This window comes from Rana temporaria, chromosome 5 (assembly GCF_905171775.1).
Source record: "Rana temporaria chromosome 5, aRanTem1.1, whole genome shotgun sequence".
NCBI lineage: Eukaryota > Metazoa > Chordata > Amphibia > Anura > Ranidae > Rana > Rana temporaria.
The window spans coordinates 197,907,090-197,927,295 of NC_053493.1; the positions used below are offsets into that span (position 1 = coordinate 197,907,090).

Below are 20,206 nucleotides of genomic sequence, written 5' to 3' on the forward strand. Positions count from 1 at the left end.
ATTTTTAGATCCAATCCAAGCTTTAAAAACAGCAGGACCCTGGACACAGAGAGTACGCCCGTGGACGTCACTCCATCCCTTCGCACCAAGAGAGGTGCGACGGTAGATCCTCCGGAAGAAGACTACTGTGCCCTGTTGAGATGACCGAGTCAGACAGACCCTGGTCACCTAAAGTCTGGCTTCCAATAACCATGTTAAGCAAGTCAGTGACTATACCACAGGAGGAAGTATGGGACCTTGAGACAGGAACCTCCTGCCCTGGCAATCGCCAGGGTGCCTCCGCTACCAGGTGCCCGATATCAGCGTACCAAGGACGCCGAGATTAATCTGGAGCGATTAGAATCATCGGGATCTCCTCAGCATCCACTCTGTGGAGCGGCCGAGGAAGCAACTACCATGGAGGAATGGCAAAAAATCCCCGATACAGACAACACAGGGCCACCAGCGCGACTGACGCGTCTGTACAAGATCACTAGACCTGGCCACTAACTTTGACACCCTTGCGGCGGAGACAAGCTGCCAGGAGATCCATGCCATGTGAGGCTCACCTCCTGCAAGGGAGCCGAAACACCCCAAGCACAAAGACCAGTCGCCCTGGTCCAGCATCTGGCGACTCCAGTAGTCCGCCTGCCGGCATACCTGATGGTAGACTGAAGCCACGGCCGTGGCGTTGTCCGGCTGAAACCAGATTGGTCGACCACAAGGAGAGGCATAGCCTGATCGCCTAAAATAGTAGGACAATGAACAGTAGACAGCACCTGGTATTCCCAGGCGGTCTCCCACCAGGCACTAGCCAGGCCCGACCCTGGGTAGCTACCGAGACCAGACACATTCAAGGAGGTGTGGTCATAGGTCCACGCAAGTCCAGCGACTCAGGGCCGACTGGACCCCCCAGTTTTGTGAACCTCCAGGTTCACAACCCGTGAGCTGGCATCCGTCGTAAACACCGACCACTGGAAGGAAGGAACAACTTCCCGGACCGAAGAGTCGGGAATCTCTGTCACCAACTCAGAGAGACTCTGACTAGGTGGCGCACAGGAATCTAATGATTTCAGAGACAAGAGATTTTTACCACCTGGACAGTAGTTCCACTGGAAAACCAGGGTGTGGAACTGGGCATACAGTACCACCTTGAAGGAGGCTACCCACAGACCCCGAACCAGCAGGCGCCCGGAGAGAAGACCGATTGCGTGATGCCAATACCTTCACCGCAGACTGAAGAGTCTCCAATTTCTCCAGGGGAAGAAGGACCTTTGCCACTGAGGAGTCTGGATCAACACTAGATACTCCAACGCTGAGTCGGAACCTAGCATGCCCATAATTTGAACCCTGGGTCGCACACATGGAGGGCAGGCTTGCTGCCACTGAGCTACACTTTCTGGCCTAAACGTTTAACATCCACCCGAATCTTCGGAGGGTCTGAATGGGAATAACCCATCCACTAGGTCGGAGACAGAAGCTGCTCTCAGAAGAAAGTCGTCAAAGTAGCCAATGAGGCAAAGCCTCGCTGTCCCAACAAAATTCAAATAAGTGCGAGCTCCTAGCTGAAAACCCATGGTGCTGACGCCAGATCAAAAGGGAGGGCCACAGGCTGACAGAGACCCTTCTCTCATCACGAAGCACAGAAAAAAACACTGTGACATGTGCAAAACGGGACATGCATGTATGCGTCCCTGATGTCCGAGGACGTCAGGACATCCCCGGATGAAGCGCAGCTACCACCGAACAAATGGATTCCATGCGGAACTACCCGACGTTCACAAAGGTATTTAGGGCCTCAGGCCCATAGAAAACCTCAAAACTCTCGTCCTGCAGGAAAGGTAAAATTACCTTGCAGCTTAGCAAATCCCACACTGCCCAAGGCAGACTGACGGGCCGGGAGGGGAAGACACAAGGACAGAACTTTGTTCTGTGGATAGGAGGAAACCCTATCTAGTACTCCGAAGAGACCACCTCGCAGACCCACTAGTCGGAGAGCAGGGAGGTTTCACTGAATTGTGAACCTGCAAGCCGCCCCTCCCACCTAGAGACAGGGAGGGAAGGCTATATACATTGGCAAGGTTTGGGTGCCGGCGTGATCGGCTTATGCACCCAGGGACAGATTAGTCCCCCAGCTGGGCCTTTGACGGCCTGGGAGGGTTGCCCCTAAATAATACACACACATAGTGTGTATGTATATTATGTAGGTGTATGCACACATGTCTTTGGAGGAAACCGGAGTACCCGGAGGAAAACCACGCAGACACAGGGAGCGACTATGCAAGCTCCAGGCAGATTGGCGTCAGTGTGCAGATTCGAACCAATGACTCTTTTGCTGCTAAGTAATAGAGTTAAGCACTACACCACCGTGTGCATAAAACCATTCTGAAACAGACGCCCTGGATAACAAGGGCGCAGCATTCAATGAAGCATCACAGACCTATATGAGGCCCTGGACCAGCTGGTCCGCTAGGCTAATAACCTCAGGAGAGAGTCGGTGCTCTTCCACTGTCTGGTGCAAAATGCTCACTCTGTGAGTTGTATACAGCACTAGGGGTCAGGACTACTCCAAGATGGCCGCCGAGTGTTCAGAACGCGGCCACAGGAAAATGGCCAGCACAATGTAAGCTGCGCCATAGCGTGGCTACGACAAAATGGGCGCCAATGGGAGTTTTCAATGTAATTGAAAAACCTCCCAAAAAATAGTGCCAGCGACCACTGAGACCCCAGTGTAGTGGCCACAATAGGCCGCAAGCCAGACCCCAGCATGGCAAACATGGAACGGGTCAGTACTTCGGATCTTCTATCAGTCAGATCCATAAAAGCGGGGGTTCCCGCCCGGCGGTAAGGGACTACAAAAGCCCTCAGTGGCTTTTCTCATTCCGCATCTCAGAAATTATCAAAGAAGGGCACAGAAGGAAAAAACCTACACAGCGGTCTGATTTGTGTGATCCAAAAAAAAGATCGAGCCCTCGGCGGAAACCCAGCTGCACTATGCAGCTTAGGAGAGTCCCTTGCAGCAGTAAAAAGCGCACCCATAAATGCCTTATTCTGCCTTTTTTTTTTTTTTTTTTTTTTTTTTTAACCACTTAAGGACCAGCCCATGTACATATACGTCCACAATATGGCACGTACAGGCACATGGGCGTATGGGTACGTCCTCGCCTATTAGCGGGTGGGGGGTCCGATCGGGACCCCCCCCGCTACATGCGGCGGTCGGGTCCGCTCGGGGAGCGATCCGGGACCACGGCGCGGCTATTTGTTTATAGCCGCTCCGTCGCGATCGCTCCCCGGAGCTGAAGAACGAGGAGAGCCGTGTGTAAACACGGCTTCCCCGTCCTTCACTATGGCGGCGCATCGATCGCGTCATTCCCTTTATAGGGAAGACACGATCGATGACGTCATTCCTACAGCCACACCCCCAAACAGTTGTAAACACATACTAGGTGCACCCTAACTCCTACAGCGCCACCTGTGGTTAACTCCCAAACTGCAACTGTCATTTTCACAATAAAGAATGCAATTTAAATGCATTTTTTGCTGTGAAAATGACAATGGTCCCAAAAATGTGTCAAAATTGTCCGAAGTGTCCGCCATAATGTCGCAGTCACGAAAAAAATTGCTGATCGCCGCCATTAGTAGTAAAAAAAAAATAAAAAATAAAAATGCAATAAAACTATCCCCTATTTTGTAAACACTATAAATTTTGCGCAAACCAATCGATAAACGCTTATTGCGATTTTTTTTACTAAAAATAGGTAGAAGAATACGTATCGGCCTAAACTGAGGAAAAAAAATGTTTTTATATATGTTTTTGGGGGATATTTATTACAGCAAAAAGTAAAAAATATTGCTTTTTTTTCAAAATTGTCGCTCTATTTTTGTTTATAGCGCAAAAACTAAAAACCGCAGATGTGATCAAATACCACCAAAAGAAAGCTCTATTTGTGGGGAAAAAAGGACGCCAATTTTGTTTGGGAGCCACGTCGCACGACCGCGCAATTGTCTGTTAAAGCGACGCAGTCCCGAACTGTAAAAACACCTTGGGTCTTTAGGCTGCATATTGGTCCGGGGCTTAAGTGGTTAACTAGGTACCTGGTCCATGGCTCCATAACAGAGCATTCCCCAGGGGATAACGGGGGAAGGGGGCACTCTTTTACCGCCCGCAGTCCACCCCCACCCTGGCACAAACTGTGTCCAGGACTAACAATAAAAACTCTGTGGGAATCCCAGGTGCTAACACCTGCTGCCACCACCAGCATGTGGGGAAGGACCCAGATACTGACTCCAATATTTACATAGTGTGTATGTATAATATGCACACCTGTCCATACAAATAGACAAAAGCTCCTAGAGCCCTATTCAGGGCCTCTCACCCACTTGCTGCGCTGACCAGGGGTAACCAGGAGACCCCCTCAGGAGGAGACTGCCCAGCGCTGCCTGTGAGGAAAAGAACCGTGAGGTAACTTTGCAGGGACCTGTGTTTAAACAGGAAAAGCCTCCTAGGGCTGTTTTATTTAAGGATAAGACACAGATACAGCATAAAAAGCAAAACCGTTACAGGTGTCACCAATCAGTCAGCGTCTGCTGAAGTATAATCAAACATCTGTGCTCATCACAGGGCTTTTTACCTCACAGGAAAGCCCAATACAAAAAAGAAAAAAAAACACAGGCCAGATAACACAGTCCCCTCAGGAAGGCCCCCTCCCCCCTGACAGCGGCAATGTTAGCAATGCAGCAAGGGAAAGGAGCAGGGAAGTAAGGGGAAGGGACCCCCGAACCCCAGGAATGCCCAGCCGTACCAACCCACCGAAGCAGGAGGTACTGTACTTACCCGTCCAAGCGAGGACTCGCTGACGCATTCCTGACAGAACTACAACCGCAATGGAGGTAGCTGTCGGCCCGGTCCACTGTGAGTGAGACAACACCACAGCCCAGTCATATGTGGACCTCGGAGCAAAGCTCACCGGCCACCCCAGGAGTCATGGGGTATGGCGTGGCAGACCAAGCCTCTTTGCAAAGGTGTGCCCACGCTTGCTGGTCGGACTGAGTAGACTACAAGGATCTATATTATCCAGCCTGTCTCTCAGCCGACAGTTGAAAGAAGATTCTTCAAGAAAAAGTAAAGTAAAATAAAATAAAATTTCTCCTCAGGGCGCTGGGCCCAAAGGGAGCCATACGTCCTTCTCCTTTGCTAGGCAGAACGAAACTGAGGCTGCAAGTTGCAGTGAGGAGGGTTATGTCTGGAGGGACCGCCCCCTGGGCGGGGCTGTTCAACTCTGTTAATGTAACATGTATTTAACTATTTAACATGTTTCTGCCTAGTCCTCTCCTGTAAACAGGGAACATAACCCACTTGTCAAGATTTAAGGAGCTGTGTCCGTCCATGGACGATAAGAGAAATAGAGGTTTTATTGAAATAAAACCCATGCATCGACACGACGTCACTTCGACGGCGTGATTGGTCTGGCTAGGTGCCCTTCCTTGCCAGTGTCCCTGCCCTCCTTTTCTCTACAGAGCAAGGATCTGTGATTTGGACATCTGCCCAGACGTTGTGCATTGTGTCGATGCATGGAGGGGATGTGGGTTTGGCACTTGTGTGTAGAGACCCAAGCGATCCATGCAGGACTGATAGTTTATGTTTCCCCCTTGGCCGTGTTAAAACCCGCCTTTGGGCGGTACTACATGATGCCCTTTGGGCTTTCTCCTATCAGTGGTCAACCATCCGCCTTGGGGGCGGTACCAGATGAGTGATTGGCTAGGTGACACAGTGTTAATTACATCTACCTGAGGCTGGAGGAGGGGCGGAGATGTGGGTGGTTATCACCGCGTGCTCTCCCGCGTGCTCTCCCCTCCTTCCATGGTTGGGCAGTTTGTTTTATGATTACTTATTGGTGCAATTGCACTCCTCCCCCCAAATTATGCGAGTGGTTCCCACTTGCGTCTTCTGTTTCTGTCTTCGGTTTATATTTGGAGGCTGCGAGCCCAGCAGGTCACATGCTGGCTCTCCTCCAATCATACACCATAAATTAGGAGAATGGCCTGATTTATATTTTTATATTTATGTGTGTGTGCGCAATAGGTGGGAACAGGTTTATTGCCCCAGTTGAAGTCCCTCTAGGACGAAACGCGTAGGCCTTGGTTTTTTACCATTTCTCATATTGCCCCTTTTACTATTTGTGATCACTTTTAATGTATACCTGTGGTTTTATTTCAATAATACCTCTACATTTTTTGACCTGCACCATTGGGGCTGCGTTTTTCTTTCTCTTCCCCTTATGTCAGGGATATGCAATTAGCGGACCTCCAGATGTTGCAGAACTACAAATCCCATGAGGCATAGCAACTCTGACAGCCACAAGCATAACACTGTGAGGCAGAAGCATGATGGGACTTGTAGTTTTGCAACAGCTGGAGGTCCGCTAATTGCATATCCCTGCCTTATGTTGTTTAGAGCTTCCATCTTTACCTTGTCCCATCCACCAAGGGGTTCTACCCATTTTTGGATTATCCGGGACATCATTCCAGGACATTGTGTATTCTTGGCCCTCCACTGAAGATTCATCCTACCTGTTGATCCAGTTCGAGGAGGCCGAGCAGATTGTGCCCTGAGTTCATGCCTTATTGATCTGTTGTCGCTGACAGGCAGATCCACACCTTCTGGTAAGTGCATTCAGATCTTCATTTGAATTTAAAGAAATGATTGTTTGCCTTTGAGGATCTACGTGGTCATTTCATCGTTCATCTATTCACTCACAAGTTTTTTGATGGACTTCCACTGTTATTTTGGGTTGTGTTTGCTTATAGAACTTGTTTATTCATTCACCCCAATACTGTTTTTGTTTGGTCACTTTATCACTGTTTCAGTACAGGGACTATTAATTTGTTTTATATTTAGAGAAATTTTTGTCTGTCACTTCAGCGCTGCATTTTTTCTCCACATCACTGTTCAATATTTGTCACATTGTAGTGTGGCCGCTTTAGTTTTAATTTTTATTTCACTTAGATCAGCGCAATATTTTTCCCTTTTTTCCTCAGGAAAAGATCGTCTAGGTAGCCCACGATAGCAATGCCTTGCTGTCTGAGCAAAGCCAGAATCGGGGCGAGCACCTTGGTGAACACTCTTGGTGCTGACGCTAGGCCAAAGGGAAGAGCCACAAATTGATAGTGATCTTCGCCAATCGCAAAGCGCAGAAACCTCTGATGGCTGGTGCAGATGGGGACATGCAAGTATGCGTCCTTGATGTCCAGGAACGCCAGAAAATCCCCAGGATGGAGCGCAGCAACCGCCGAACGAATGGATTCTATCCTGACTTTCGCACCCTCACAAAGGCATTGAGGGCCTTGGAGGTCCATGATTGAACGAAACCATCCTTCTTTGGGACTACAAACAGATTAGAATAGAATCTCTGAAACCCTTCCTCCAGGGGCACAGGTAAAATTACTCCGCACCTGAGCAAATCTTGTAGTGCTCCAATCAAAGCAGACCGACGAGCCGGAAGGAGAGGAAGATTTGAGGGAAAGAATCTGTTTGGTGGACAAGAAAGAAACTCGATCTTGTACCCAGAAGTGACCACCTCGCAGACCCACTGGCCGGAGAGCAGGGAGGTCCACCGAGCCATGAACCTGCGGAGCCGCCCCCCCACCCATGAGTCGGGTGGAGGCAAAACTTAATGCAGTGGCAGGTTTGGTTGCTGGCTTGTTCGGCTTACGCCCCAAGGGAAGCTTCTGTCCCCCAGCCGAGCCTTTGTCAGCGTGGGAGGGTCTACCTGCGGGCCCAGACTGAAGGGTAAATCCGCCAGAGCTTTTTTGGATACTTGGTCAGCGGACCAGCATTTTAGCCAAATCAGGCGGCGCAGTACCACCGCAGATACAGAGGCTCTGGAGATCAAGGGGGCCGCATCCAGAGTGGCATCACAGACATACATACATAAGGCCCTGTACCAATAGGTCAGCCAGCCTTACGCATTCTGGAGGAAGCTGATGCTCCTCTGTCTGTTGCAAAATCTTTGCCAATTCAGCGAATGTCTGAAACACCAAAGTTGCAGCCAATATAGGTTGCAACGCTGACCAGCATGGTGAACATGGAGCAGGTCACCGCTTCGGCTCTATCAGTAGGGTCCTTAAAAGGCAGGGGTCCCCTCGACCGGGAGAGTGGTTACCTTATTTAGCCGAGAGACCAGGGGTCCATGGGAGGAGAGGCCCATTTTTTTCAAAAGGCTCTTCTCAAAAGGATAACGGACCACCATGCGCTGAGGGACCACAAAGGACTCCTGCGGCCGTTCCCATTCCTTATCTATGAACTTAAAGAAACATAAAAGGAAAAACTTTCACAGAGCGGTTAGATTTGTGTGACCCAAAGGAGACAGACCACTCTGTGGAAGTCCCAGCTGCATCTTTCAGCTTGAGAGAGTCCCTCACAGCATCAATAAGAGCACTCACAAGTGCCCCGTCTTACACTAACCCAGACGAGGAGTCCTCACCAGGGAGGTCCTGGTCCTCATCCTCTGACATACCAGAACCAGGGTCCTGAGCCGCAGCCAGGCCTGAATTTGATTGAGTCAGAGCCTTCCCCAGAAGATGGCGGGGGCGCTTTTTAGCCCCCTTACACCCACTCGCTGCTTCTACCCTGGCAACAAATGATTCCAGGACTGCCAAAATCGTATCCATGGGAGGTGCAGGGGGCACAGCAATTTAGGGGGAAGAAAGGCCAGATACTGACAGCCCTCAGGGACAAAGTGAAAAACACTTAAGTACACCCTCCTTACTGCACCGACCGGGGGGGGGGGGGGGGGTTACCCAGGGGACTCAACACCCAGAAGGAGACCGACCGCTCAGCACCGCTGCCCGCCTTCCTTGTATACACAGCGTGAGGAAAAAACTGAGGAGTATGAGCTGTGCTCCGTTCAGAAAGCCAGTGCTAGAGGCCAAAACCCACTCCAAAATGGAGGCAGGAGGAACCTTACTTACCTGTCCTTGGGAGGACTTGCTGGTACTTCCGACAGACCCACAACCTATGGTACGGAGTAGCTGTCGGCCCGGTCTACTGTGAGTGCGACAACAGCAGCTCAGTCATATGTGGACCCCGGAGCATATGCTCACCGGCCACCCCTGGAGCCATGGGGTATGTCGTGGCCGACCCAGCGCGTAGCTAAGGACTGCTCACGCTCGATGGCCAGACTAGGGAGACTACAAGGATCTATAATATCCAGCCTGTCACCCAGCTGGCAGTTGATAAAAGAATCACAAAAATAAAATGAATAAGATTAAAAATGTCTTCAGGACTTTGGGCCCAAAGGGAGCCACGTCCTTCTCTGCAAGGCAGGAAAAAAAAACGGAGCTGCAGGATGAGGGGTTATGACCGCCAGGGGCTGTTCAACTCTGTTAAAGTTACATGTTTTAAGATAAGTAACATGTTCTGCCTAGTCCTCTCCTATGAACAGGAACATAACCCATATGTCAAAATTTAAAGGAGCTGTGTCCGTCCATAGACGATAGGAGAAAAGGACATACAAAAGGCCATACAAATACAAAGATTCCTCTGATCAGCTGAGTCAAAGAGGCAGGCTGATGACCTCACAACCTCTGACTCAGTCAGAGGAAGCTTTGTATTCATTAGTAGAATACAAAATTTTTTTTCTCATTGGCTGAGCACCGATAAAATAGACTAGCGCGTTCCAGGTATGAGACAAGAAGTCTTGTCATGTAAAAAATAAATATATGGTTGCATAAGTGTGCACACCCTTAAACTACTTTAACAAAATACTCTGTTGAAGCACCTTTTGATTTTATTACAGCACTCAGCCATTTTGGAGTGTTTTTGCCAATCAGCATGGCACATCTTGACTTGGCAATATTTGCCCACTATTTTATATATATTTCACTTTTATTCCTATTACAAGGAATGTAAACATCCCTTGTAATAAAAAAATAAATAAAAATGAATGAATGAATGAATGAATGAATGAATGACAGGTCCTCTTAAATATGAGATGTGGGGTCAAAAAGACCTCAGATGTCATATTTAGACTAAAATGCAATAAATTAAAATAAATAAATTATATTAAAAAAAAAAAAACACAAAAAATAAGTTCTCATTTAACCCCTTCAATACAGGGCTTTTATTCCCACCTCCATACCGGGCCTATTCTGGCACTTCTCTCCTACATGTACAAATCATCATTCTTTAGCTAGAAAATTACTCAGAACCCGCAAACATTATATATGTTTTTTTAGCAGACACCCTAATTTTTCAAACACCTTTTTTTTTTTGAAAAAAAAAAAAAAATGGTTTCATGAATTAAAAAAAAACAAAACAGTAGTTAGCCCAATGTGTTTGTAAAATATGAAAGATGATGTTACGCCGAGTAAATAGATACCCAACATGTCATGCTTTAAAATTGCGCACACTCATGGAATGGCGCCAAACTTCATTACTTAAAAAATCTCCATAGGCGACGCTTTGAAAAAATATTACAGGTTACCAGTTTAGAGTCACAGAGGAAGTCTAGTGCTAGAATTGTTACACACGCTCTAACGCACGCGGCGATACCTCACATATGTGGTTTGAAGATGTTTACATACGTGGGCAGGACTTGCGTGGGTGTTCGCTTCTGAGCGCGAGCTACAGGGGACAAGGGCGTTTTAATTTATGTTGATAAAAAAAAAAAAAAAAGTGTAATAAATAATAATCACTTTTATTCCTATTACAAGGAATGTAAACATCCCTTGTAATAGGAATAGTGTGCGACAGGTCCTCTTTAAGGAGAGATGCGGGGTCAATAAGACCCCACATCTCTCCTCCAGGCTGGAAAGCATGAGATTGTGAAAAAAAAAAAAAAAAAAAAAAAATTCACCGATCTCATGCTTACTAGCCGCAATTGCGGCTTTGTTTACTTCCGGGTAACCGGGCGTGACGTCATCACATCGCGCCCGGGCCTCCGACGGTCATATAGATGACTGGTGACCATCTGGTCACCAGTCATCTCTATGCTTCCTATCCGGCGCAGGGCGATCCTTTCTCCGGGCCCCGATGGCACGCGAGAGCCCGGAGAAGCACCGGATGGCGGCAGGAGGATGTCCCCTCCCGCCGCCTATAAGAACGATCAAGCGGCGGAACCGCCGCTATGATCGCTCTTATGGTGCACAGGATCGGCGCTGGAACACAATGATATCTGAATGATGCCTGCATCATTCAGATAGCACTGCACAAAGTCCAGGACGTCATATGACGTCGACCCGGGATGGGAGATCCCCTCTGTGGACGTCATATGACTATGTGCGGTATTGAAGTGGTTAAAAAAAAAAAAAAAAAAAAAAAAAAAAAGACAAAAATAAAATTGGCCCTTTAAGACATATGGGCGAAAGTGACGTTTTGATGTTGCTTCTGCCCTGCTATGGCATGGATACGGGCAGGGGCCATCTTGTCCTCACTCGTATCTATGCCCAGCACGTGAAAGGACCCGATTGCCTCTGCTCCGGTAAGCGGCGGAGAGAGGGGGGGGGGTTCACTCTCCCGCCGTCGATAACGGTGATCTTGCGGCGAATCAGCCGCAGAGACCACCATTATCGTTTACAGGACGGCTGCATGAATAGGTGGATACCACGGTTGTGGAAGCAGCTGCTGTTACCGAGATATCCCTCTTCGGTCCTTAAGTGGTTAGGAAGATGGAGGGAGGCGTTTTGGAATCCTAAAATACTTTCTGCTTTAGGACAATGCTGATCCTCCATATATACAGTGCAGTGATATGCTTTACAAATGCACTCTGCTATTACTTACTCCATTTCCAGCATATCCCCAAATAAACAGACATGACCACAGCTTATGTCCTCAGCACTATCCTCTTCTTGCCTCTACCCAGCACAGCACTTGGTTTTTATTCAAACACAACAAAAGCAATGACAAACAAGAAGTGATGGCCCAACAGCCAATCTATTCCTCCATGGGAAATGACCTCACAGGATATGAATGTCAATACAGGAAATTCTTCCAACAGGATGATACAACAACCAATGAATAATGGCTAGGGAAGTCTTTAGGGGGCATGTTTGAGCAGGGACAGTGTATGTTTTAAAACATGGACGCTATCCCTGACCATAACAATTCAAAAGCTCCCATTTGCCTGTTAGTATGAATCCTTATTCTGCGTTGTTTAGAGATTTTACGACCGCTCCTGTGGATGGGAGATTATATGCAGGGACACACCATGTCCGCCCCAAAATGTGTTGATCAGGCACACAGGGGTGACATGAGCGTACATTCGCCAATAACGTCTTTGCAGAGTGAACACATCCCCCTCAGACAAACATATCCCCACTCTGCAAACACCTCTCTCCAACCTCAGGAAGTTTTCCACTACCAGATGGGACTCAACCAGCATCAGTCTGCCCAGTCAGTTCTTTAGAGGGGGCTGCGGGAGTACCAACACTGGGAGACACTATGACAATACATATTAAATACGCCTTAAGAAAATTTACACAACAAAGCTGGGTCATGGGCGACAATGCTTGCTCTCTTACAATCACAGGGCTCTCTGCTCCAACGATCTCTGTGGGGCTTCCCTGGCTACACGTCACGGACCAATTTTCATGACTAAGATATGCACTACTGCACTATGCACGTCATGGCCCAACGGAGAACTGATAGCGACATCCACTCCTTTATAAATAACCCCAATAGTAGGTTATTGGAAAGATCACAGATGGAAAAGAAATAATGCCTGAAAGCAAAATCTAATGCATTCCTCACATCCAGGAGCTGGACAGCTGCAACTTATTACATCTTTTTTGTACAGTACTGTTGAATCTTAACCCCTTCCTGTTATAGAGCTATACGATCAGCTGCAACACCATTTTATAGTTTCCTTTCCATGTCATAGTTCTTGATTTAAAGAATGTGCGTGCCTTATCTTACACTTCTTTCTCGTTAAGAGTTTTAGACTTTTTGCTTGAGCCAAGGTTTAATTAAAGATAAACCCCCACTTTATGAGTCATTGTGGCCAATTCCCAAAACAGGCCCCCTATGTCCTTTAGATAAGCTACGTTTGTGAATACCTTTCAGCTGTCTAAACTAATGATGAAAAAGTCTCTCTGTAGAAGCTTGGAGCGCCAGGGGGCGGGACGATGTATCACGAGAGCGCGCCTGCAAGCTAACCCCCTTTGGAGAGCGCTTCCCAAACGGGGGGTTAGCTCTTGTGGGGAGGAGCCGACAAAGCCACCGAGGGACCCCAGAAGACGAGGATCGGGGCCACTCAGTGCAAAACGAGCTGCACATTGGAGGCAAGTATGACTTGTTTGTTATTTAAAAAAAAATAAACAAACCTTTACAACCCCTTTAGGATTTTTTTTAACCTTTGTCATGAAGGGGTTAACTAAACCACACAAGGGTAACTAAAAAGGCTGCTTAAAAAAAAAAGCATGCGTCATGATGTACACTATAAAACTTCAAAGGAGAATTCTGAGCAAAAACTTTTTTCTATGTCCTTGTTGCTGATCCCCAACCTTTAAAGACTCTTTGCTATCCATCTTCTTCTGAGATCTGAAGTTCATCTGCAATAGCCTGATGATTTTGAAGTAAAACCATTACTGCCCCGTCATTTCCTGTATGTAAGACCGGTGGCTGCTATTCCTCCTGTACTCCCAGTCTTGGGACAGCCCATTTGTAGTTCTCTCCACCAAGCAGGGATGTGTAATTCCATCCCTACTTGCTGTAGTGGGTGGAGGGGGTCTGTATCGCCAATGGAAGTGGTGTCCACCTCCGCCTCCTCTGCCCCCTGCCAGCACTCACTATCCTCCGCCTGTCATTCAACTTTCAGTGCAGTAGGGATCATTAGGAGATGCCGGCCAGATGACAGTCCATATGCAAAATGCCGGACGCCGTAAAGTCCCGCCTCCTGGACCGGCACACTGGTCCAATGACGGGGGCGGGACTTTAGGGCGACCGGCATGTCACATACAAGATCTGTCACAGCGGGAGATCCCCACTCTGTCATTTGGCTGGTGTCTCCCAACGATCCCTGCTGCACTTATGAGCACAAATGAGAACTCATTGATGGGCACAGATAAGCTGCACCGATTAGCAGTGGACTTTGTTCACTGCTTTAATGACACCGTCCACTGACAAATATCTGTAGGAGAGGTTTCCACCATCCCTGCAAAGTTTGCAGTCATTTTGTATATCTTATTTTCAGTTTGATGTGCATTATATGCGACATTACATATCACAGAGACCAGTATTATGGTAATATTCAAATTTATTAAGATTTTCATATATTAGAGGGTTCCCCTATAATTGATTAGTAAGTTGGCGTTTATACTTTTTTTGTTTCTGTTCTCATGCCAACATTTACTTGTGCCACATGCTGATGTAAAGCAGCATGGCCCGGCTCCTTCTTTCTGTGTTGCAGCTAGGGATGTGCTCATATAGACCATACAAGCACTGATTGCTGTTAGAAAGATCTCAAAGCTGTAGCAGGAGGAATATTTATAATACTGAAATGCAACAGGGTACAGCGGATAAAATATACAAATTATGGGCATGTGTCTACAGTTCGGTAATGATTACATAAAGCAATTAAGACACTGGGCCAGATTCATGAAGAGATACGACGGCGGATCCCCTGATCCGCCGTCGTATCTCTGAGATCCGACGGTCGGATCAATGCGACTGATTCATAAGAATCAATTCCGCATAGATCTCCCTTAGATCCTACTGGTGTAAGTGCCTTACACCAGTCGGATCTTAGGCTGCAATCTACTGCCGGCCGCTAGGTGTCGTCGCGTTTTTTTACGCGTCGGATATGCAAATGAGGAGAACCGCCGATTCGAGTCCCGGCGGATAGTTACCCCTGCTATATGAGGGGTAGCTAATGTTAAGTATGGCCATCGTTCCCGCGCAGAGATTCAAATTTTTACGTCGTTTGCGTAAGTCGATCAGGAATACGGATGGCCGGAATTTACATAGCCGCCGAAAACAATGATGTCCTAGCGACGTCATTTGGAGCATGCGCACTGGGAAATTTCGCCGGCGGCGCATGCGCAGTTAAATCGGCGCGGGAACGCGCCTGATTTAAATTGTACACTCCCTCTAGCCGCGGAATTTAAATTCCGCCGGGGGAGTTACGATCCGACGGTGCTATTTTCAAGGTAAGTGCTTTGTGAATACTGCACTGGCCTCGATAAATTGCACCGGCGGATCGTAAATCATAGATTACGCGGATCTAAAGATCCGATAATCTATGTGACTCTAGCCCAATATGTTGATCTCCTGTTGTGGCAGGAGGGGGTGGGGACAAACATGCTTTGCATTTATAAGACTGTAACCTACCTATCCTGCTGTGTGTTTGAGCAGTGTGGCTGCAGAATGAGGGGGTGCGATTTATGTTGAAGGGGGCTTGTTCACATTTAACATGTACACACGTAGTGTACCCTCCCACATGCACTGCAATTCTCAAAGCATGATGGGAAGTGTAATTTCATTATAGTGGGGAGAGGGAGATGTAATCCCTGTTGTAACAGCTCCTCCTTGGCAGAATACATGCTGCATTTTGTATTTTTTAATTAGAGAGGGGACTTCCCGAAAATTCAATTAGACTTTTCTCTTCAATGGTAAGGAATTTCACAAATGTAATAACCATTTTGTGTAAGAGGATGTACTAATGGGGGATTTTTTTGCCGATCCCGAAGTTCTTCTTTAAGGTTTCCTTACCTCTTTCTGTTTCCCAAGAAATCTTACTTTCCTGTAGTCATTTTCCTCATATACCTGAAAATAAAGAATATTTATTGACAACCATTTAAGTGTTCTTTAAACCTGCAATACTGATAATAAAAATATTATATTTAGAGGATAGATATAAAAGAGAATACTAAACAAACCCATATAGCATTATAGCTCACACCTAAGGTTTTTAAACCTTGTTATATTGTCCTCAAAGAAAATGTTTTTCTCTGGCTGCTTTCATATAAACCTGTTTTAAAGTGGAAGTAAACTTTTTTTTAGCACTGATCACTGTAATAATGTCACTGGTTCCCAAAACAAAAGCGTAACATTTGTCCATTGCAATGTTGCAGTGCCGCAAAAAAAAAAAAGCCATAAAAATATCCCATAGTTTGAAGACACAACTTTTGCGCAAACCAATCAGCTCATTGGGATTTTTTTTTACCAAAAATATGTAGCAGAATACTTTTTGCCCGAATTTAAAAAAAATTTTTTTTTGGTTGTCCCAATACCACTTTAACCACTTCCCGACTGCCGCATGTACATTTACGTCGGCAGAATGGCACGGACAGGCACATCAACGTGCCTGCCTAGACGTGGGTCTGATCGGGACCCCCCCCCGGTACTTGCGGCGGTCGGATTCCCTCGGGGAGCAACCCGGGACGACGGCGCGGCTATTGGTTTATAGCCGCTCCGTCGCGATCGCTCCCGGAGCTGAAGAATGGGGAGAGCCGTATGTAAACACGGCTTCCCTGTGCTTCACTATGGTGCTGCATCGATCGAGTGATCCCTTTTATAGGGAGACTCGATCAATGACGTCAGTCCTACAGCCACACCCCCCCTACAGTTGTAAACACACACTAGGTGAACCCCAACTCCTACAGTGCCCCCTATGGTTAACTCCCAAACTGCAACTGTCATTTTCACTATAAACAATGCAATTTAAATGCATTTTTTGCTGTGAAAATGACAATGGTCCCAAAAATGTGTCAAAATTGTCCGAAGTGTCCGCCATAATGTCGCAGTCACGAAAAAAAAAAAAAAAAAAAATCGCTGATCGCCGCCATTGGTAGTAAAAAAAAAATAATAATAATAAAAATGCAATAAAACTATCCCCTATTTTGTAAACGCTATACATTTTGCGCAAACCAATCGATAAACGCTTATTGCGTTTTTTTTTACCAAAAATAGGTAGACGAATACGTATCGGCCTAAACTGAGAAAAAATGTTTTTGGGGGATATTTATTATAGCAAAAAGTAAAAAATATTGAATTTTTTTTTCAAAATTGACGCTCTATTTTTGTTTATAAAAACCGCAGAGGTGATCAAATACCACCAAAAGAAAGCTCTATTTGTGGGGAAAAAAGGACGCCAATTTTGTTTGGGAGCCACGTCGCACGACCGCGCAATTGTCTGTTAAAGGGACGCAGTGCCGAATTGTAAAAACCAATTAGCAGCATATTGGTCCGGTCCTTAAGTGGTTAAGACTGAGTACAAGTACCAATACTTTTTTTCAAGTACTCCCTGATACCGATTAAAATCTTTTTTTCTTAAGGGGGGGGGGGGGGTCTCAGATCGTGTCTGAGTTTTTTTTTACATTTTTAATATGTTTTACAATTAATTTTTTTTTTTTTGTAATTTTTTTTCAGCCCTATTGGGGGGCTTTGGTGAGATTTCAGGGGGTCGCAACAGACAAGTGACAGCTCCCCTTTGAGACAAAGAAAGGGACTAAGGACACAGATTAACCAATCCCTTTCTCTGCAGCCTCAGCTAAAATGAATGAACAGGTTCCTCTCCGTTCATAAACTGAAGCATCATAAATACAGGTTACAATGTTTCAGTTATATAGAAGAGAGGAGTTTGTGGGACTTTAAATGAGGGAGCGCCATGTAGAAAGAAATACCATAAAAAGTAAATTACAGTACATGATTTATTTTTACAATCTTATATACATGTCAAATATTTTGTATTAAATAAATAGGTAGTCACAAGGCTTACTCTAGATATGCTGCTACATAGCATGCAATACAGAAATAAAATCAAAGACAGTTTTTTCTTCCCCTGTCTGGCTCTCCTCTTTGCACACTTTCCCATGCATCCCCTTATGGGAACACATTGTTATTTCCTTACCTCTTCTTTACAAATATTTTTTATTTACTTATTTATTTTTGATACATTGTTTTAGGTACACTATGCACTTTACGTGCACACATAACATTTTGGATCAGGCTGTGACCACCGTGTCTTACTCCGGGCACTGTTCCTCGTTCTCATGGGTTCCCCGTTTCAACCCCGGGGGAGACATCCTGCCCGGACCCCCCTTTCTTTCCTTGGCAGATACCGGACCGGGTCTTGTGGTGGCATAGTAAGTTTCCCAACTATTTCCATTCTGTTGGACAGTCCCTGTACTTCCCCATTTTTCATGCATCATCAATTATTTCTGTTTATTCTCATTTCCAGTATACTGTCCTAAAAACACTCCTGATGATTGGCTGAAATGCCAGGAAACGCGTAGAGTGCCCCCAGATGCCAACAATCACCTGTTCATATTCCACATACTTACCGATTTTATTACATATATCTGCCATGTCTTTGATTTTATTTCTGTATTGCATGCTATGTAGCAGCATATCTAGAGTAAGCCTTGTGACTACCTATTTATTTAATACAAAATATTTGACATGTATATAAGATTGTAAAAATAAATCATGTACTGTAATTTACTTTTTATGGTATTTCTTTTTACATGGCGCTCCCTCATTTAAAGTCCCACAAACTCCTCTCTTCTATATAACAAATTTAGGGATGGAGGCCGCCATGTGTTCTACTTTTATTATAGTGTGTGTCAGGTCACATCCATTTACTATATAACAATGTTTCAGTTATGTGAATGGACAGAGTCAGTAATCAGACTCTGCTCATTCGGAAAAGGTAGGAGCTGGGTTTAGCGGCTCCTACCTCTGCTCTCCATCCTATCAGATCGAGGACAGAGGGAGTCGAGGAGGACATGGAGGGGGAGAGCAGCGGGAGGGGGGACACAGAGCGTGGACAGCAGCAGCACAAAGGGGGACACGCAGCAGCACAGAGGGTGGTACAGGGACAGTCAGCGGTGGTCGGTGTGGCTTTGGGGGGGGGAGTTACAAGTACCAATCAATGCTGTATAATTTTCACTAAAGCAGCTGAAAAGGGGGGGGGGGGGCCTGGGAGAAGCTGTCAGGCGTTATTGAAATGTATACAGGCAGGTCAGTGCATGCAACTCCCCGCGCCGCACCGATATCACCCCTGACTGCCTAAGTATCAGAGCATTTCCCAGAGTACAAGTACTAGTATCGGGACAACCCTACCGGGTAGGTTTTATAGCAGAAAGTAAAAAATATTGTTATTTTTTCTAAATAAAAAGACTACAGAGGTGATCAAATAGCACCAAAAGAAAGCTTTATTTGAGGGAAAAAAAAGGACAATTTTATTTGGGTACAACATCACACAATAGTCAGTTAAAGCAACTCAGTGCCGTATTGCAAAAAATGACTTGGTAATAAAGGGGATAAAACCTTTCCGGTGCTAAAGTGGTTAACCAACTCAGACTCAAACTATAGCTGAAAGATGGCTACAGCGCGGCTCTCTTGTTCTGGGAAGGCATCCATGGATGTCCTCCCAGACAGAAGCATGCCCCCTGTGCACCCCCTGGGGCGCGCATCCGGCGCACTCTGTGATCATGGTAAAAGGGCCAATCACTGCAGCCCTTTACCATGTGATCACCTGTGTCCAATCAAAGCTGATCACATGTAAACAAACTTTCCAGTTATCAGCATTTATTTTCCCACATGCTGTCACAGTGTGAGGAGAGCCGGTAATCGGCAAGAATGAAAGAGGACACTTAGGCTCAGTTCACACTGGTGCGATGCGAGAAACCCTGCAAATCCAGTGTGGGTTCCCACATTGCACCTGAATCACCAGCGGTTCACACTGTCTTACAAAGTTAATGACACCCCCAGATCGGTTCGCAGATCACAATGCGAACTATGAATTTGGGCAGGAACAGGATTGCATGGGTGTGATCAGATTCTGGTGCAGACAAAAAAAAAAAAGGTGTGCGTTTGGTCCAAATGTGATGCAAATTCAGTCATAGTGTTTGTATGGCTAAATTTGCATCGCACAGACATCGCATGTGATCTGCACAGCAATGAGGTACGAATCACATGCGATGTCTGGCATTGCACCAGTGTGAATCGGCCCTTACACAGAAAATTAGGGCACAGATTATCAGTGTAGCCCCATCAGGGAAGGGGAAAAATTCCTTATTTGCAAAACTGTAAGATAGAAACTAAAAAAAAAAAATTTTCTTCAAAATGTTCAGTCTTTTTTCATTTGTTTAGCAAAAAATACAAAACCCAGTGATGATTAAAGGGGTTGTAAAGGGAAAAAAAATTCCCCTAAATAGCTTCCCTTGCCTTAGTGCAGTCCTCCTTCACTTACCTCATCCTTCCATTTTGCTTTTAAATGTCCTTATT

General features: G+C 46.2%; 1 protein-coding gene across 1 annotated transcript in view; it reads right to left on the reverse strand.

The window, feature by feature from the left end:
• NDUFS6 (NADH:ubiquinone oxidoreductase subunit S6) overlaps positions 1-20,206 on the reverse strand; it is a 40,635-nt gene that overhangs the window by 17,718 nt on the left and 2,711 nt on the right. Inside the window, exon 2 of the mRNA XM_040353470.1 lies at positions 15,686-15,739. Within this exon, the coding sequence (XP_040209404.1) occupies positions 15,686-15,739 (54 nt within the window). The remainder of the gene's footprint in view (positions 1-15,685; positions 15,740-20,206) is intronic.